We start from the raw sequence: 21,607 nt of genomic DNA on the forward strand, positions 1-21,607 counted from the left end.
CAGCAACGCATACGACGGCTTACAGGGTCTATGAGACGTAGGGTTGAGTCAGTGATCCGATCACGTGGGTCCTACACACGTTATTGACGCAAAGATCGCTAGAGGTCTTCTCAGAACAATGACTGTACGTTAGAAAACATAAACGTCATCCACACTGTCCGTGATGGACCTATAGCTCCATACTTAAATTGAGGTGAAAATATGCCTAAAATTCCCAAAAAATTTCACCTTAAATTATTCAGAATAAAATATTGAAAACGGCATGATTGTTATGTTTTTATGTGACCATAATATCACTTCTCCAGAAAATATAGCAATATCATGGGTATATTACACTGTTTTGACGACAACAAACTTGTAATGTGCGAGGTTGTAAAAAAACGGGGGGGTGCTTAACTTAATTCTTTGTGTATATATACACACGAGGGACAGTCAATAAGTAACCTTAAAATGGTGATATAAATTCGAGAATGTAATGTGTGTAGTTGTAGACGACACATGTTATATCTATGGGTAAGAGTCATGTTTTGCCTGTTTTAGATCTGGCAACATTGAGTGTACGACATCAGTCGAGCAGTTCCAAGATGGCGGCTCCCTTAGAAGCATGCACCAGGGAGGAGCAACGTTGTCAACTGTTTCTTGGGAAGTGAGGGTGTGAATCCCAGTGAAATCCATCTCAGAATGAAGATGCAATATGGTGACACATGTTTATCACTGCAGCAGGTGAACGACTGGGACAGGAAATTTAAAAGTGGAGTGTCTAGTGTGGCAGACGCTGCTCGCTCGGGCCGGCCTCACACAGCCGACACACCAGAAATGGTTGAGCTTCCGCTTCCGGTTTCTCGATCGAGGTGGCAACTTTTTGTTCTCTCCGGGCATCCAAAGTTAAGTTATTTTTCCATTTGTGTGTTTGTCAAATTTCCACTCGTTATTTTATCGCCAATGCGTTATTGTTAGTTTCTAGTTCATTTTGGTTTGAATTTCCTGTAACTCGTAATAAATGAATCGTTTTCTGTTTGTACCGCGTGCGAGGCCTTGCAGCCTGAGGCTTCCCCCGTCGAAGTTTGTTCACTTAAGTTCCTTCCTTTGCTGTTTTTGCTTGGTTCTTAGATTTTTCCCTTCTCCCAAGAACTTCCCCGAACATCTACTCTTTGTCTAATGTTTAGCATCCTCTCCCCCCCCCCCCCCCCCCAAAACAAAACAAACAATTTTTTTTTTTTTTCCCTTTCTCCACATGTGCTGTTGTCTCGTCGTGTGCTTCTGTCCACATGCGCTGTATCGCCCCGCCCCCATTATCTCCTTGCCTTCCACCTTTTGCCCTGTTCACGTGACTCGTGGTTGTCCCTCTCAGCCCTCTCCCCGTTGGTATTTTTGCGAATATAAGATTATTCTTCACAGTTCTGTTTAAATATGTTTAAACTTTCCCCTGCAGTGTTTTATTCAGTGGTACATTAAAACACGCTGTTTTTATTCCTATTTAAAAGGCTCTTTTCAATTTCCTCTTCAACTCATTCAACTTCAAAAAAAAAATCAATCTCTTATAATTCTTCCTCACTGCATGCTCTAAATTCACATTCATTCCACCCCTCCTCTATCATTCTTAAACGGATCTCCAACTTGAAAATCACAATAAACCCAATTTGTTATAAATGTTTTTTAAATAAATAAACATGTTGTAAATATATAATGATATAATAAATAACATACATATACTATATAAATATATGTTATAAAATAAATAAATATATGTTATAAATAATATAAATGTTATAAACATCTTTCATTAATCATCCACTTTCTAAACTCCCCCCTGACCCATCCCCTTCAAAACTCCCCCCCAACCCCCCCCCTTCAAATTTCACCCACAACCCCTCCCCTTCAAATCTCCCCCCCTCCCATCCCTCTCCAATTCTCCCCCTCCCCCCTCCTCCTCAAAGCTGCCTCCTCCCCACTTTGTCTTCCTTCTATCTCATTCCTCCATCTCGCCCAACCTTCTACTTTCCTCTTCCCCCCCCCCCCCCCCCCCCGCTCAAACAACCCTTCACTGTGCCTCATCCCATCACCATTAAACCTTTCGTCCTCCTCATCCTTCCCTTTCTTGTAACTCTTCTGTAATCTCTGACACACTATCAACTGCTCTTCCTACCTCCCCCTATCATCCTTCATATGACCCTACCCCTCCCCTCCCCTGTCCTGCACCCGATGCTCCCTCTCTCCTCATTAACGGTATGGACCTCAAACATCCGGGGCCTTCACTCAAACCTGATTGATCTCTCCATTCAGGTTGCGTCTGACAATCCAGACTTGATCTGCTCAACAGAAACTTTCCTCCTTCAAGATGTCTCCGATTCCTTATTATCTCTTCCTGGTTACTCCCTCCTCCGGTATGATAGACTTGAGCCTCGTCCTGGTCGTAGGGTTGCTATCTTTATCAAAAACTCTCTTCCTCACTCTCCTTGCACTGCCCTCTCTTGCACCCCCCACCCAGGTGTACCTCTGGCTACGGCTTCCTCTCCGCTTCCACCTTTTCTTCATATGTGTTCTGTACCGTCCTCCAAACAGTGATGACTCCATTTACATTTCGCTGTCTGACAACATGGACCAACTTCTATCCACTCATCCAAACTCTCTCTTCCTCATATGTGGCGACATCAACTGTCATCATGCCAGCTGGCTGGGTGTGGGTTCCTCTCTCACGAGCCATGGCACCTCAGCAAAGGACTTCTGCGACTCATTGGGATTGACACAATCTGTCAATTTCCCGACCAGGATCTCAGTCAATGGAGTATCTTCTCTTCTCGACTTGGTTATGACAAACTTCCCTGCAAATGTCTGCTGCTCTTCTTCTGCTCAAATTGGTTCTTCTGATCATGTGCTTGTTAAAGTGGACATCTCTCTGGCCATTCTCAGAGAGCCTCGTCAGCATCGACGAGTCTGGCATTTCACTCAGGCCGACTGGCACGGTCTGCAAGCAGCCATCAATCATCTGGACTGGTCTCCCATCTCTACTGCCTCTGACATCAATTCTTCCAAAGCAAACAGCTTTCTCTCATGCACAGATTTATCCCATCTTGTCTTCAGTTGTCTTACCCTTCCTCCCGTCCATGGTACACTGAATATTGTGGTGAGGCAGTTGCCCTGATACAACTTGCCTTTGCCTCTTGGAGGCAAATCCAACTGAAGGCAATCTCAGTTCCTTCCACCAAGCTCAGAACAAGTGTGTCTACCCTCAGGAGCGCCAGTAAGCACTATCTCTCCACACTCAAGAATGAACTCTCAAACCTCTCTCCTTCCTCCAAATCCTGGTGGCATCTGGTCAACTCTGTGTCTGGTGTTTGTTCCCCTTCAATCCCATCCCTTATCTCAAATGGCTACACAGTTGACACCACATGTGACAAAGCCGAATGCCTCAACTCTGTGTCTGCCTCAAAATATTGTGTCCCAAACCCATCTCTCTCTGTTCCCGCCTTACCCAGTCGGACCAAACTGCTCCTGGACTCTGCGTCCTTCTCTTCTGACAAGGTGGAGAAGTTTTTGTCAAACCTCGACTCTGATTCTGCAACTGGACCAGACGGCATCAGCCCACGGGTCCTAAAATCCTGCTCCGTCGCTCGATCTCACCCTCTCTCTGTTCTTTTCACCCTCTCTTTTGCTCAAGGTCATCTGCCAGCATCTTGGAAATCAGCAAACATTACCACTTTACACAAAAAGGTGCAAAACCAGATCCTAACAACTACAGACCAATCAGCCTGCTCCCAATTATCAGCAAAGTCATGGAATCCATCATTGCTTCGGATATCAAATCCTTCCTCTTCTCCAATGGCTTGATCTCCGATCATCAATTTGGATTCAGACCAGGTCATTCTATTCTGGAGATGTTGCTTCTGCTGTCTCAACAATGGATGGAGGTCCTCAATGCCAAACAGGAAATCAGACCTGTCTCCCTTGACATATCACGTGCCTTCAATACGGTCCAGCACCCTGCCGTGGTCACCAAACTTCCTCCTATGGTATCCATGGAAATCTCCACACATGGCTTGCGGACTTACTCTCTGGTCGTAGTCAACGTGTGGCCCTGAATGGATTTCTTTCATCTCCCCTTCCTGTTCTGGCTGGAGTTTCCCAAGGTAGTGTCCTGGGCCCTGTGCTTTTTCTGGTCTTCATCAATGATCTCTCCGACTCTCTGGTAAATCCTCTCTATCTCTTTGCTGATGACTCCCCTCTCTGCTACTCCAATCCTCATCCCTCAGATCGCAGTCTGCAGCCTCCACACTCTCTGCAGACCTGGACAAAATCACAGACTGGTCAAACAAGTGGAACATGTCTTTGAATCCTGACAAATCTCACACTCTTACTATGTCTCTCCGAAAAGACCGACTGGAAAACCCTCCCATCTACTTTCTCAACAATCCTCTCCAAGAAGTTCTGTCGCTCAAGCTGTTGGGTCTCACTATCTGCCATGATCTTTCTTGGGAAAACCACATTTCCAAGCTGGCCTCCAAAGCCAGTCGCCGACTGGGCATCCTCCGTCGTGCGAAGTCCTTCCTTGGCACACCTGAGCTCCTCACCACATTCAAGGTTTTCATCAGCAGCTCAATGGAATACTGTTCCCCCCTCTGGGCCGGTGCTCCTGTCTCACACTTAGCTCGGCTTCACGCTGTTGAAACCAAAGCTTTCAGAATCATTGGAATCTCCTGCAATGAAGCTGACTCCGAGGGCCTTTCACTCACTCACCGCAGGAAGGTTGGTTGTCTTTCTGTCTTCTACTGACTCCTCTCCGGCCTTGCTCCCCCAGCTCTCTCTGTGCTCTGCCCCCCAAATATTCCCACAGGTCGCACAAGATCTGCCAGCAACCCTCTTATAGTTAAACTGGCAAAGTTTAGGCTCGCTGCTCACCTTCACTCTTTCATTCCCCTTTTCTCCCGCCTCTGGAACAAACTCCCACACTCCCTTCAATCCCACTTCGCCCTACAGGTCTTTAAAACAGCTGTTCACCACCATCTCTTATCTTCCCCAATCCAAAACCTTGATCTTTTCTACCCCCGCTAATTCACCACAGATCCACTTTTTTAAAATTCCAACTTCTTTCCTGGAAGTCCTTGCAGTGTCCATATGTTTTATACCTCTCCCACTTCCCCCCGTTCTCTCGATGTCCTTGCTCTCAAATGTTGTGTTTGTGTCCTTCCTCCTCTCTCCCCATCTTGTCTACCGCTCCCCTTATTTTGCGTTTTAAGTGTCGGCTTGACTTTTTGTGTGATTATTGCTAGCTCTTTCACGACCCTCGATGTTGTATACAAAAAAAAAAAAAAAAAAAAAAAAAAAAAAAAGGAGTGCAGCGCGTGCTGAGGGAAAATCGTCGCATTACGCTGGATGAACTTGTCTCCGAATTGAACATTAGCCATGGTTCAGCGCACCATATCATTCACAACGTGCTGGGGTTCCGCAAAGTGTCTGCAAGGTGGGTGCCGAGACAACTCACACCCGAACTGAAGGAACGACAAGTGAACACATGTGAAGAACTCTGTGATGTTACGAAACAGAAGGCGATGCTTTCTTACAGCGTGTAGTGACTGGGGATGAAAGCTGGGTCCACTACTTTCAGCCAGAAAAGAAGAGGGCAAGCAAAGAGTGGTACCATTCAACTTCACCGAAGCTCAAAAAATTCAGCACACAGCCGTCTGCTGGAAAAGTGATACTGACGCTCTTCTGGGATAGGCGAAGCCCACTTGCAGAGCACTACATGCCCAGAGGTGCCACAGTCACAAGTGAATCATACTACAACCTCCTTAAAAATAATCTGAAACCAGCAATCAGATAAAAACGTCGTGGACTACTCAATACCAGCGTTTTGCTGCAGCATGACAATGATCGGCCCCATACTGCCCGCGCTACAGCTGCAACTCAAAATGAGGACCTGCATTTTGAGTGTCTTCCTCATTCACCCTACTCGGCAGACCTCGCCTCTTCGGATTACCACATCTTTGGGCCACTTAAAGAGGCACGCTTGGTGGAACCACTTTCCGATCCGACAAAGAGGCCCAAGAGGCGATGCATGAATGGCTACACAAGCACCCAAAAGTTTATTTTTTTCGAGAGGAATCCAAGCCTCAGTAAAGCACTGGAAAAAATGCATTGAATGCAATGGAGATTATGTTGAAAATCAAGCATTCTGAGTATTGCGCTGCAATAGTTGTCCCCTACCGGCAGTCTGTCGTCCAGAAAACTGTTGGGGAAATTACACGTACGGTATTGCACTGTGTGAATTATATAATGACCAAGTCACGGTCTGAGGTAACTCGGCTAAAAATTATCCGATTTGCACCAAATAAAGTTCATGAATGGTTGCACAGACCCCGACTTCTCACTAAAAGGGGAAAAAGAATGTAAATTGGAGTTAAAATAAGCCCGCAAGGTCGCTCCGTGGAGCAGCCTGCATGTATTGCACTGTGTGAATTATATAATTACCAACTCACGGTCTGAGGTAACTCGGCTAAAAATTATCCAATTTGCACCAAATAAAGTTTATGAATGGTTGCACAGACCCCTACTTCTCACTAAAAGTGGAAACAGAATGTAAATTGGAGTTAAAACAAGAAATATTAACAACTTTGACTTACCGCACTCCAAATTATAGTCCGGAAAACTGTTGGGGAAATTACCAAAGTTCAAAGTGCCATAACTTTGTCAAAAATGATCGAAACGTCGTGAAGTTCGAACTTGAAAAGCAACTTATCATGAGGAAACCATGTACCAAGACTGAAATCATTAGCATTAAGAGTTTAGACAAAAAGTCCGGAAAGCTGTTCATTGCATGACGGACTGACAGACTGACGGACTGACAGACGGACAGAGGGACGGAGTGCAAACCTATAGTCCCCTCCGGTGTACAGCGGTAGGGGACTAATAACAGTTGTTACACACATACATGCAATAAACAAGTTGTGAAAAATATTTTAAGGTTACTTATTGACTGCCCCTCGTATATTATGTATCTACAGTCATGAGAAAAAGTAAGTACACCCCATGTAAAGTTTTGACTTTTTCAACATGTAGCTATTTGATCTTCATTTCAACAATATTGATAGATACCGGTAATATAATAAAACAAATATCATGAAACATTTACATTTTTTAGTCCATTGTATAATTTAAATAAACATAAATGCAAATTTCGCATGTGGAAAAAGTAAGTACACCCTTGGCTCTAATAGGTGGTATTTCCCCCTTTGGCAGAAACAACCTCAAGTAGGCGTTTCTTATAACTGTCTACCAGTCTCTGACATCGACTGGGAGAAATTTTTTCCCACTCCTCCATGCAGAATTATTTCAGCTGTGCGATGTTTGAGGGGTTTCTTGCATGCACAGCTCATTTCAAATCCCCCACCCCCCCCCCCCCCCCCAACATCTCGATGGGATTTAGATCCGGGCTTTGACTTGGCCATTCCAGAACCCTCCATTTCTTTCTTTTCAGCCACTCCTTGGTGGATTTACTGGTATGTTTAGGGTCATTGTCATGTTGTAAGGTCCAACTTCGGTTGAGCTTCAACTTTCCAACAGATGGCCTCACATTATCCGCAAGCACCCTCTGGAACAATGAAGAATTCATAGTGGATTCTATGATGGTGAGCTGCCCAGGCCCTGATGCAGCAAAGCTGCCACAAACCATAATATTTCCACCACAATGCTTTACAGTTGGTATCAGGTTCTTGTGGTCAAATGCTGTCTTTGGTTTTCGCCAAACATGTCTTCTGGTATTGTGGCCAAATAGCTCTACCTTTGACTCATCTGTCCAGAGCACATTTTTCCAGAAGTGCTGGTCTTTGCATCGGTGTTCATTGGCAAACTTTAGTCTTGCCCTGATGTTCTTTCTGGACAGCAAAGGTTTCCTCCGGGCACACCTCCCATGTAGATCAAATTTGTGCAGCCTCTTTCTAATGGTAGACTCGTGCACTTTGACATCAACAGTGGCAAGAGCTACCTGTCGGTCTCGTGATGACATTCTGGGGTTCCTAGAGACTTCTTTCAGCATCTTGCGGTCTCCTCTCAGGCTGAACTTGCTGGGGCGGTCTGGCCTGAACAAGTTGGCAGTTGTTTGGAATCTTCTCCACTTGTAGATGATCTTCCAGACAGTCGAATGATCGATTTCAAATTGTTTGGAGATCTTTTTAAATCCCTTCCCAGACTCGTAGGCATCTATAGCCTTCTTTCTGAAGGCCTCAGAGAGCTCTTTTGATCTAGGCATGGTGACGCCGCACACTTCAACAACAAAGAGCAAACCAAACGAAATGTCTGTAGTTTAAATAAGACAGGTTCCTCCAAGATCCTCTCTAACGATGTTCTAATCATTTGCACCTGAGCTGGTGCACCTGATTCTAATTTTAGGTATTTGAAGTAGTGATAAATGTCGGGGTGTACTTACTTTTTCCACATGCAAAATTTGCAATTATGTTTATTTAAATTATACAATGGACTACATAATGTAAATGTTTCATGATATTTGTTATATTATTTCACCTTTATCTATCAATATTGTTGAAATGAAGATCAAATAGCTGTATGTTGAAATACGTTGAAAAAGTCAAAACTTTACATGGGGTGTACTTACTTTTTCACGTGAATGTATGTATATACAGACTTGGCATTTAATATGGAATTTTTTTTTTGTGGGGGTGAACTTACTTTTGAAGATGACTTAGAACCAAAAGTTCATTGGAATTATGTTGAAATTATTCTAGATTTTGTTAATGTGACCTTCAAAAGAAACAAAAACCACATTTGACATTTCGAAGCAAATAAATTGATCCTTGAAAGTGATGTAAACTGATATCGAACTCAATTCACGGCAGTACTGTGTTAAACTTCTGTACGTTTTACAGAAGTATCTCTTTATTTTGCACATTAGCCAAAAAAAATTTCAACAAAAACAAAAGCTAAATTATGACTGGGATTACGGACAATAAAATTACAGTTCAGTACTTCGTGTAACCCCCACGAGCACTCAGGAGAGCACGTACACATCGAGGCATGCTGTTCATGAGATTTGCCAAGGTTTGGACAGGAATCGCTTGCCATGCAGTGACAATAGTCTGCTGCAATGCACGCACAGAGGTCGGCTGCTGGTCCAAGTTGTCGATTTGACGCGTTAATTCTGCCCACAAGTTCTCTATCGGATTCATGTCCGGGGACATGGCAGGCCACTCCACATGCTCTACACCACGGTCAGCAAGAAAGTGTTGGATCATGCGAGCACGATGAGGCCATGCATTGTCATCTTGGAAGACAAAGTTTCCTTGAAAGGCTGTACGAGCAAATGGAAGCAATGTTTCTTCCAGAATGGCCTTGTACTTGAACTGGTTCAGGTTTCCATTCAGAACAACCAGGTCAGTTTTGCCCCCTGCATGAAAAGCAGCCCAAACGGTCACCCCACCACCTCCAGCTTGGACTCTTGGCACTATATACAATCTTTGTTGTAGGCTTCATGCACTTGTCTGCGCACTCGGACACGGCCATATTGACGATAGACCAGAAATCTGGACTCGTCACTGAAGATCACATGATTCCAGTGTCCTGGCTGCCATTGACGGTGCTCTCTGGCCCACTGCAATCGGCGCTGGCGGTGTTGTCTGGTCAGGCGTGGCTTTCTCAGGGGACGCCTGGCATGATAGCCTGCTTGAACCAGTCGTTGGTTGAATAGCCTTCTGGATACAGGCACATTTGTCAGTTGTTGCCACTCAGCCCTAAGCCGATTAGCTGACTTGGTACGGCCATTGCAGACTAACCGGTGCAGCTGGCGATCATCCCTCCTTGTGGTTCTGCGGGGACGTCCTGGCCTCGGTATTTGAGTAGGGACACCCCTCTGAGCATTTCATTTCAGGATCTTTGACACCTGACCTTGAGTGATGCCATACTGCCGAGCAATAGCATGCTGTTTCATGCCGTAATTTCGTAAAAACCAACACTCCATGACAAACAGCATTGTCGAGTTGACGGACCATCTCCAGAGGAAGCGGCAATAACCTTTGGAGACGTGCAGCAGTTGTTTTCCACTAATACTGAACGCAACAACCCTTGTATACCCGACTGTGAAGCCAATCAACAAATGCACCTGTCCGTACATTTTGCCACGCCACCTGTGATATAATCCTGTTGTTGACTTCTTGCTGCGACAGACAATCATTGACATGGTTCTTTTAACAAATAAATCACCAAAGGGTAAAAGAAACTCACCAGATTGATATACTGAGTTAAGAAAGTAAACCCAAGTCAAGAAAAAAAAAATATTCCATATTAAATGCCAAGTCTGTATATGGTGGCGGCCATCCTGGATTTTCACGTGGTGACCCAATTTTCAATAGCGTTCTTCCTTATGCCTAGATACACCCACACACCAGATTAGAAGTTGGTACTTCGCTTATTTTTCAAGATATTCCGCTCACAAGGTTCAGACATACATGGCGTCAGACATACATGGCGGTGGCCATCTTGGATTTTGACGTGGGTTGCACCCACACCAAATTAGAATTCGGTCCTTCGCTTATGCACGCACGCACGCCCGCACGCACACACGCACGCACACACGGACGGACGGGAAAACCATAGTCCCCCTTTCGCTCTGCGGTGCGACGGGAGACAATAAAGGTGTGCAAAGTTGGTAGAGACCTACCCCAACAGACTCACAGCTGTAATTGCTGTCAAAGCTGTTTCTACCAAATATAACTGAGGGGGTGGGACACTTGATCTCACCAAGATATTCTAGTTTTGTATTCTTCATTTATTTTCTGAAATTTGTGGAATTAGTTTTTCACTTGGAAGTTTGGGTTACGATGTGTAAATAAAGGTGGAAAAAGTCTTATTCAATGCAATTTATTTCCAGGCTATAAGGCAACAAAAGGTGAACATTTTGAAAGGGGGTGTAGGCTTTCTATAGGCACTGTACTTATACCAAGTTGATCAAACTCACATCACTGGTTCACACGTTAGCATGGTAACATAATTTTTCCCTAATGGGAACTCTGGCCTTTGACATCTTGACTGCATAATCTAATCAGTTATCTTAACATTATTATACATACTGTAACGAATTTGAGAAGTGTAACGGTTTTGAGAAGGGTAACGGTTTTGAGAAGTGTAACAATTTTGGAGAAAGTGTAACGAATGTGAAAAGTATGGTTTTGTTGTGTGTAACACCCTCGTAATGTAAATAATGGTCGCAGCCGTCCTCCTAGTTAATTCCATGAAACTTACACACAGGCCACGATATATCTTTTTAAATAGTTTATTTCCTTATTCTATGTAGGCTAAATATGTGTTTCCCACTAGATTGACTCTGCATTGCATCAAACGAAATAAAGTGTAGGCCCCTCCGATGATCCATGGCAGCTCAAGTGCCAGGGATTCCCCCACTTGAGCTTTCACAGCAACCGTTTATTGCAGTACTGAACTGATGAGCAAAGTGACGGCGCCTTACCTGCAGCTGCTGACCGGTTTTCGCCATTTGCGGCCATTACGAACAAGGGGAGTGGCTAGAGAAGACGGGTCGCCCCCCTCGTCATAGGGGGGAGGAGTAAGTCGGCCCTGCTCATCCAACCCAGAACAAGGGGTTTTGGCTAAGAGAGGGCGGAGCGGGAACCCCCGAGAAAGTGCGCGAAGGTTCGGTGAGGAAACCAATATAAGCCGCCGCGGGACGCACTCCACCCTCTTGCCCCTCCAGCTCTTGCTCCTCTTGCTCCTCTTGCTCTTGCTTTGACCCCGTCCTCTTGCTTGCTGTCCCTCGTTGTTGCTGGGGAGAAGGAAGACGCCTGAACGAGCAGGTGTGTGCGAGCCATCGTGCGACCAGCTGCGCTGCAGCTAAGGGGGCAGCTAAGGGGCCGCAGGCCACGAAAAGGACGCGCCAGGCAGCAATCCCCGCTGGACCCTCCATTGCCTCCCAAAAACAACCATCCATCCTCAAGCCATACCTGCCTGCAATATCCCCCGTGTAAGTGTGAACGTCGTCTGTCCTAATCGTTGTCCTGGGGTTAAGTAAATTGACTAGTATAAGCTAACGATGCACTGTGTATCTGCTCCTTCCATTCGCTGAATATAACCGATTGCTCTCGTTGCTCTGGCTTGTGAAAATACATAATAAATCCTGTTATTCCTCCGTACTCTGTCTTCTTCTCTCTTCCTTCTCTTTCGGTCGCTTTAGAGGTTTCCCGATTGAATATCTGTGGTGCGATCTGGTCAACGTTGGGGGAGTCGGGCCAATTGGGGATCCTGTAACGGTCGCGGTGGACCATCCGCTCGGCCCAAAGTAACATCTAAACCGCGTCCGTAACAATACTTTCACCATGTTTGACTTATATCCCTTCAGCAGTTCGTAAGTTATCACGGTTACGAAAATGTATGATGACGCACAGGCAACCCGAAAACACAATTCCTCTGTCAGCAGAGGTATAAGAAAAGGACATGTCACACTGCGCTTCCCCAAACTGCTGTAGCAATACAATGCACACCAAGCAATACAAACATCTTGTGCCATGTAAACATCTGCCTATAAATGGCTTAATGAATGTTTACTTGAGTGATGAGACATGGCCCAAAAAAGGCTCAATAAAGAAAACCAAGAGGGGTATAAACCGAGTCAACATTTGCAGTCCCCAAGTTGACCGTTTAAATACTCGTACAAAGCAATGCCATGCCATGCCATGCCATGCCATGCCATGCCATGCCGAAACTGCAAGAAACAGAATGGTTCAGTCTTCAACTTGGCAGAAATAATTTATGTGGCTGCTGTGGCAGGGCCATCTTTACAATTTCCAAAAATAACCAACCTACAGTTGATCAGAACACAAAACTACCTCAAGTTTAAAATTAAATGATTCTTGCAGCAGCATAATAGGTAAAAGCAACAAATTCCCAATGGTCCCCAGATGTAATTACATCATTCAGACAAGTTTAAACCCAGGAATTATGGAATACTGCTCGGGTGAGTTTAATTCAATATGATGGATATTAGACTTGGAATGAAGAAGAAGAAGAAGCAGAAGAGAAAGAAGAAGAAGAAGCAGAAGAGGAAGAAGAATCAGAAGAAGATTTAATTAGAGCTGTCTTACAGTGTTTTGCAGACAAGCAACCAGATGATGTGCAAAGATGGGTATGAACAAAAACTACATATAAATGAACAACTTGGTTTCATCACTGTCTAAGCTCCTGTATATTGATGATAAAAGTCAATGGTGTCAATTTACAAGTTCTTGGGACAATAATAATAACAAGCGTTACGCCTAGGTCCCCCGTCGGTGAAGTGATGCGAGTTGACAAAGTGGAAGACACAAGGCGGCCATCTTGGATTTTGACGTGGCGACCCAATTTTCTATAGCGTTCTTCCTTATGCCTAGATACACCCACACACCAGATTAGAAGTTGGTACTTCGCTTATTTTTCAAGATATTCCACTCACAAGGTTCAGACATACATGGCGGCGGCCATCTTGGATTTTGACGTGGCGACCCAATTTTCAATAGCGTTCTTCCTTGTGCCTAGTTACACCCACACACCAGATTAGAAGTTGGTACTTCGCTTATTTTTCAAGATATTCCGCTCACAAGGTTCAGACATACATGGCGGCGGACATCTTGGATTTTGACGTGGCGACCCAATTTTCACTAGGGTTCTTCCCTGTGCCTAGATACACCCACACACCAGATTAGAAGTTGGTACTTCGCTTATTTTTCAAGATATTCCGCTCACAAGGTTCAGACATATATATGGTGGCGGCCATCTTGGATTTTGACGTGGCGACCCAATTTTCAATAGCGTTCTTCCTTGTGCCTAGATACACCCACACACCAGATTAGAAGTTGGTACTTCGCTTATTTTTCAAGATATTCAGCTCACAAGGTTTAGACATACATGGCATCAGACATACATGGCGGCGGCCATCTTGGATTTTGACGTGGGTTGCACCCACACACCAAATTCGAATGCGGTCTTTCGCTTACGCACGCACACACGGACGGAGGGGAAAACCATAGTCCCCCTTTCGCTCCGCGGTGCGACGGGGGACAATAAAGTTACAATAGCATGTCACATTGTCACATGCATATAATCACATGATTAAAAGGTTAATGGCAGATGAGTTTCAACTAGGAATTTAAGCCTGTGCTCGGAACAATAGTTTTGACCAACGTAAACACGGTGATGCACATAAATGCCTTTTCAGTAATCAAATTAAACACAGGAGGATGGCTAGGGTAAGAGGGAAATGTTAATGACACTCAATTAACCACATGAGATAATGTAACTTTTCACGTTGAAACCATGCATTCGTGCAATTGATTTTCCAACAAGCTTAGTCCACAATTAAACTCTAAACTACTATTGTGATAAATAAATTTGTCTGAGATGGCAACCTGGATTTCAAACAAGAGTTCACAAGAAAACAAGGTCTAGAAAGATGAGTGCAAATGACAAATCAACTTGAGTTGGAAAAATAAAATAAAAATACACTGCAGGTAAGAAATAACCGAACGTTGCAGTAATCAGTAACACGACCAGCGAAAGGGTTTTAATTTACTTTTCAAAGAGAAAATTAAACTAGGAATTAACTTTACACAAATTATTATTAAAACCTCATCCAAGCTTCTACTATAAATGGATGAGGTGTGTGTGTGTGTGTGTGTGTGTGTGTGTGTGTGTGTGTGTGTGTGTGTGTGTGTGTGTGTGTGTGTGTGTGTGTGTGTGTGTGTGTGTGTGTGTGTCATGTTTTTTTTTGTGGAGTTATACAGTACTGGAGCTTTCTGATGTGGAGTGTGATACATCGAAATGATCGTCATTATCTCTCGAGTTGATTAGGCCAATTAACTACAATGAATCCGGAAGAATCTTCACGTTATAAATGCGTGCCATGTTAAGGTGTATAGATCAGCTTAATAAGTCCTTCCACAGCATGGCAATCCAATTGCAAAACTAGAAAGAGCAGTCAGATTGCAGACCCTCCCAGGACGTGTTTTCAGTGGTTTTTAAGGCTTTTGTGTTAAAACAAATATGGCAGAAGAACCACATGACCGATGACGTCATCATTTTATTTTTTCCTCCACCAATTTATCCCGAAATGACGATCAAGAAATTTCATCTTTATCAGATGAAGTTTTGTACTTGTCGAATTATGACGTCATAATGGAGGCACCAATGACATCATTAACATTTTATTTCCCATGGAGAGTTCTTTACAATGAGCCATGTCTAAATTTTTTCTATTTATTTTGGAGATATAGAGGTGCAAAGTTTTTCGTTTTTTCCAAGATGGCGCCCATACCATGTAACCTATGACTTCATAATTATCATTATAAAATTATAAAGGTGGAGTTGCACCTACGGTGAAAATTTCCTGTCAATCGGACCAATGGTTGCAGAGTAAATCATATTTATTCTGTGCGGACAAGCAAACAGACAGACAGACAAAAGGACACAAATGCAATACCCTCTCCTCAGGCGAAGGTAATAAATAACAAAAAGAATGACAACATTGCAGCAAAGCATGTATTAATTAATGCTAATAATATTGCCAATAATAATAGTAGCATCATTTGGCAATAATAAAAACGAACGTATAATCCAACCCCACCCCACCTTGGGCGAAGCACACCTGTGTTTGGTGAAAGGCAAGCTAATGTTGAAGCACTAAAGCAAACAGGTATGCTACAAGGCCGTGAATATCAATGCAATGGACCAACAAGCCCACTCGTGTATCAAAAAAAACCCTCACTGCATGTCCCAAAAAAAAAAACCATCCTGGAACGAGTGGGGAGTACCTGTGCCTTTTCGAGTAGCGTCGCCGCCGGCCCAGAGTGTCCACCTGCTGCTCCCAATATTCTGTATCACTGCTGTTGCTATCGTAACAGTGTGGGAGGCCAGCCATTCCCAGTAACCAGTGCAAGAAAACAATGCATTCAACACGCCTGGGAAACAGTCAACCCGGTTGTCCTGCAGAAATGCACAAAAAGGAGCCTTTTCTTTTGATTTTGAGACTTTTGAAAAAAAAAGAAGAAAAAAAAAGACTTGGTCTCTTATAAAAAACACATAAAATAAAAGCACATTTTGAGATCCATGAGCTAAAAGTCGCATGATCTATTTCTACTTACAAGATCCGTAATGCAAGTCAAGAAAATGGTTATCTGGAGGCCAATGCTCTGTGGGATAAAACGCAGGGTTTTAAACGCCATCAAACAAATGCACATATCTACACTCACAGACAAGCTACCCCCTACAAACCATACATCACTGGAAAGCTGACAATCTGGAGAATACAAAAATTGAAGAATTGAGACAATACACCTTCAAATAAGGAAATTACATTTATTTTCCTCAACACAATTGAAAATTTACATTTTTGCATTTTGTCAGCAAAATTGTAACCCCATACAACTAACGCAGGCAATCTACTTTTTTTCCTCAGTTTTACATATTATAGGGATGTCCTAATATTTCAATGATGGCTTTTCTTCAAATCAGTTTATTTCAGCTGCACACTGATTATTTTTTGTAGAAACAGAAAAAGGTGACATTTTACTTCATAGTTTTTTTTAAAGTAGGGGTATCTCTAAAAGCCATCACTAATTCACTCAACACCTCAAACCTGGCATTCTGACCAAATTTGAAGAAATTCTGATTAGCTTTTGAGTTATAACAAGTTTATGAATATTCATGAGAGCACAGATGTTTCTGAAAGAACATACATCATAGAGTATTTTGACATGAAAAAATCAAAAAATCTATTTTACTCAAATTTTACCCCACTCGGCCCCTTAACTACTTGTGATATAAAAATCACAGCTACATCAAGTTACATTTCACTACCCAAGTCAGAGAAATGCTTGCGGATTAACAAACTGTTAATAGCACTATCTATCTATAATTCCAGTAATCTCTGTCTGTACGTTTGTTTGTCTGTGACCGCTGTTTCTCGACAACCACGGGTCCGATATACTTTTAACTTGCCAGGTATATTGCTGGGGACCCGAGGATGTGCCTTTTCAAGGTTTCATATTAATCGGACAATTACTTACCGAGCTATGTCCAAAAAACGATTCAACCAATCAGAGAGCAGCGAACGATCGCGTGTGCCGAACGTGGCGGGCACACTCTGCCTCGGATGGCACATTTGAGAGCGTATTCATTTATTTCACGTTTGCAAACTATGTTGGCGTTAAACTATGTTTTACAACTAATAAAAACGAATTTGCGATTCATTCGCTTTCCTGCGCGTTTGTGCACGCGATGGCGATTTCTTTACCAAACTCCGGAAGCCGTTCGCTTTGGACCAAACCATTGCATGTAAATAGACTATAGAGGGGGGGGATTGTCACCACTCGCAAGCCGTTCGCTTTGGACCAAACCATTTCATGTAAATAGAGGGGGGGGATATAATTTTAGATATAGATATAGTACGGGCATGCCCTAGTTCATTAAATTGTAATATATACCTCCACCAAGGAATGTGGTCGGAGGTTATGTATTCACACGTTTGCTCCTTGTCTGGAAGAGGGCGTGGGATAGAGGAGGAGGAAGAAGAGGTGGAGGAGGAAGAAGAGGTGGAGGATGGGCAGGATAGAGAGGAGGAAAAAGAGGAGGGTGGGTGGGATCGAGGAGGAAAAAGTTCGAGGAGGAAAAAGAGGAATGTGGGCAGGATCGAGGAGGAAGAAGAGGAGGAAGAGGATGGGCGGGATAGAAGAGGAGGAAGAAGGGGAGGATGGTGGGCAGGATAGAGGAGGAAGAAGAGGAGAATGGTGGGCATGATAGAGGAGGAAGAGGAGGGGAATGGAGGAGGAAGAAGAGGAAGATGTCGGCAGGATAGAGGAGGAAGAAGAGCAATCTAGAGGAGAATAATGGGAGGGTGAGAGGATATAAGAGGAAGAAGAGGAGGGGGAATAGAGGAGGAACATAGAAGAGGAGGGAATAGAAGAAGAGGGAGACGGTGGTGGGGGGGATAGAGTAGGAAGAAGAGGGGAGAGGATATATGAGGAAGAAGAGGGAGGGTATCGAGGAGTAAAAAGAGTGATGGGATAGAGGAAGATGAAGAGGGGGGATGATAATAATAATAATAATAATTCATTTATTTTGTATAGCGCTTTTCCAGAAGCCCAAAGGCGCTTTGACAGAGTGGAAAACATAATGCATAACAATACATGAAAACAACAATTGCAAAAAGACAAGAATCAAGAAAACAAACAGCAGCGATATACGGCATATATATAAGACAAGAATCAAAAAGACAAGACAAGAATCAATAGGGAAATATTTAAAGCAAAAGGAGGGAGAAGGAGAAGAGATAGTCAGGGGTTAAATGCTGTGGGTTGAATGTTGAATGCAGCGTTGAACAGGTGGGTCTTTAGTGATGTTTTGAATGTGGTGAGTGAGGAGGAGTCTCTGATGGTGTGAGGTAGTGAGTTCCAGAGGGTGGGAGCAGCGATGGAGAAGGCCCTGTCCCCCCAGGATCTGAATTTGGTCCGGATGGAGGGGGTCAGGAGGTTGGTACCAGCAGAGCGGAGGTTGCGGGTGGGAGTGTGTCTGGAGAGGAGGTCAGCCAGGTAGGATGGGGCCAGGTTATGGAGGGCTTTGTATGTCAGGAGGAGGATTTTGTACTGGATTCTCTGGGGGATGGGGAGCCAGTGAAGCTTGTAAAGGACGGGGGTGATGTGGTCACGGGTCCGGGAATGAGTGAGTAGACGGGCAGCGGAGTTCTGAATGTATTGGAGTTTATTGGTGATTTTTGAGGGTGAACCATAGAGGAGGCTATTGCAGTAGTCCAGACGGGAGGTGATGAAGGCGTGGATGAGGGTTTCTGCAGCCGTGGAGGAGAGGGATGAGCGGAGACGGGCAATGTTTTTCAGGTGAAAGAAGGCTGACTTTGTGATCTGTTTAGTGTATTTGTCGAAGGAAAGGGTTTGGTCAAAGATGACGCCAAGATTCCGGATGTGAGGGGAGGTGGATACTGGGATACCGTCGATGTTGAGGGCAAAGTTATGGGTGGATTTTGTGAGCGTTTTTGGGCCAATGATGATTATTTCGGATTTATCACAGTTAAGCTTGAGGAAGTTGATTTGAAGCCAGGATTTTATTTCAGTGATGCAGTTTGTCAGGATAGAGTGGGTGTCGGTGGAGACGGACTTGGTGGAGATGAAAAGCTGGATGTCATCAGCGAAGCAGTGGAATTGGAGACCATGACGGCGGATTAAGTGACCGAGCGGGGACAGGTAAAGGATGAAGAGGAGGGGGCCAAGAACTGAACCTTGGGGGACACCTTGGGGGAGGGGAGCAGTGGGGGATTTGCAGTTATTGATGGAGATGAACTGGCATCTGTCAGAGAGGTATGATTTAATCCAAGAGAGGGCAGTGCCGGTGACGTTAAAGGTGGATTCAAGTCGGGTGAGGAGGATAGTGTGATCGATGGTGTCAAAGGCAGCGCTGAGGTCGAGGAGGACGAGAATGTTGAGGTTGCCAGCGTCAGAGGAGAGGAGAAGGTCGTTGGTGATTTTGAGGAGAGCAGTTTCAGTACTGTGGTTGGAGCGGAATCCGGATTGGAATGTTTCATACAAGTTATTGGCAGAGAGATGATGTTTGAGTTGAGTGGCTACAGCGCGTTCCAAAACTTTTGACAGAAAGGGTAGGTTGGAGATGGGTCTGAAGTTGTTTAGGGTGTCAGGGTTTAGACCAGGTTTTTTTAGAATGGGGGTAACAGCAGCAATTTTGAGGGAAGGTGGGACGATGCCTGTAGACAGGGAGGAGTTTATTGTTGCAATGATAAGTGGAGAGAGAGCAGGGAGGGAGGCTTTGACAAAGCTGGAGGGGATGGGGTCAAGAGTGCAGGTGGCAGTTTTCATTCCTGATAGAGGAGGATGAAGAGGGAGGGTATAGAGGAAGATGAAGAGGGAGGGTATAGAGGAGTAAAAAGAGTCATGGGATAGAGGAGGATGAAGAGAGGGGATGATAGAGGAAGGAAACAGTAATCTGCTCGGAATTACTTGGGATGGGTCGGGTTAATGGCAAAGATATTGGAGCAGAACAAGATGAACTACTCAGCCGTGAACGGGAAGTATCCAATGGTCGTGCTCAGCCGCCATTTTAGTAAGCAACTGCGCAAGCAACGCTAGCTCAGAGCAAGGCATGAAACATTAGACCCTATAGGCCTACCTACAATCATGTACGTCCAAAGGGGAGGTTGCAGGAGGGGGGTAACTGCCAACCACCCCCCCCCCCCCTCACCTCCGGACCTCTCCCCATTTTCCCTTATACGCTGAAGAAAAGAAAAAAGAACCACCTTTAGAGGCCATTTTTCCCTGCAGAGTAGGGGTTGCCTTTTTTGGGCACCGTGGTCCCCTTTTTGAAGCAATGTTTTATGGCCGGATGCCCTTCCTGCCGCCAACCCTGTTAGTCACCCCTTGTGACACACAGGGAATTACCAGTGAACTGGTACTCAATTTGCCGACCTCGGAAGGATGACAGGCTGAGTCAACCCTGCTGGTGTTAATTCAGCGATCAACCGGGATTCGAACCCAGGATCCTCGGATCCCAAGCCGGCACCCTAACCGCTAAGCCAACACCAGGCTACGCTGAAGCACGTAAAATAAAGATAGCAGGTCCTTTGGACCGACTTTTATGTTTTGCACACTCCACCTTAAAACACGATTTGAATGTAAAATCTCACCAAACTGTGCAAATCCCTTATTACACACTTTAGTAGGCTCGAATTTACCGAATTATGTATGTTTCAGCGAAAAGTTGTGGTTAATTATCGTTTTTGTGAACTTGATGTCTGGGAGCTTCAACAGGACAAGTCACACAATTTTTGTCCCCGTTTTGAATTTTTTTGCCTACCTCCCCCCCCCCCCCCCCGCCCCTCCTCTGAAATTTATCTAGCGAATGCCCATGCCTACAATGCAGGTTATAATGTCAATCTCCATAGCCATGCCATCCAAAAAAATAATAATAATAACTTGCCATATCTTGCGTAACACAGTTGTGAGAGCAGTTTCAATCAGATTTTGACATGAAATATTTATCCACTTCTCGTCTGAACCAGGACGTCGCAGAGAACCTCTTCTCAACAATAAAGGAGGAAAGGTGGTGCAGAGACAATCCATCTGCAAAGGAATTCATATGTGCCTTGAGGATGGTGATGGTCGCTGAATTAATCAAATCGGCTGCTGGAGCAAATTGCTCACCAGACTCAGACAAATTCATTCTGACGATGCAGTCACCAACCAGAAACGAACGAGTCGATCAGTGCAGGTTGTCACACCTGTTCAGCACAGATAGAATAAATGTTGCAATTCCTAATGTTCAACTCGGGCCTCCTCAGCAGAACACACCAGCATACATCTCTGGTTATGTGCGTCGCAGAATCCTCAGTGGACGCGAATTGCTGTCATCGTGCCTGATTTGCAGAAAGGCTTTTCTAAGAAGTGGTGCTCATTGGATGATCTCGCCCTGCTCTTCATTCACAACAGGGCATATGACATTCAAGGCCAACTTTCGATCTCTGATAGTCCCATCAGACGAGTTCCTCAGTTTTTGTTGACACTGTGAGGAAGCGTTTCGCACTGAATTCAGTGAATCTAAGATGACG

At 44.5% G+C, this 21,607-nt stretch overlaps 1 protein-coding gene across 10 annotated transcripts in view; it reads right to left on the reverse strand.

Moving 5' to 3' along the window:
- The window catches only part of BTBD10 (BTB domain containing 10), a 94,742-nt gene that overhangs the window by 70,692 nt on the left and 2,443 nt on the right, over positions 1 to 21,607 (reverse strand). For all 10 annotated transcript variants that reach the window (XM_078774040.1, XM_068114312.2, XM_078774071.1 and 7 more), the window contains 2 exons: positions 16,125 to 16,172; positions 15,795 to 15,966 (listed from right to left, as the gene is read on the reverse strand). In XM_078774040.1, the coding sequence (XP_078630166.1) occupies positions 15,795 to 15,901 (107 nt within the window). In that variant the 5' untranslated portion in view covers positions 15,902 to 15,966; positions 16,125 to 16,172. The remainder of the gene's footprint in view (positions 1 to 15,794; positions 15,967 to 16,124; positions 16,173 to 21,607) is intronic.

Source organism: Myxine glutinosa, chromosome 1 (genome assembly GCF_964187855.1).
Source record: "Myxine glutinosa chromosome 1, kmMyxGlut1.1, whole genome shotgun sequence".
In the NCBI taxonomy this organism is placed as follows: Eukaryota; Metazoa; Chordata; class Myxini; order Myxiniformes; family Myxinidae; genus Myxine; species Myxine glutinosa.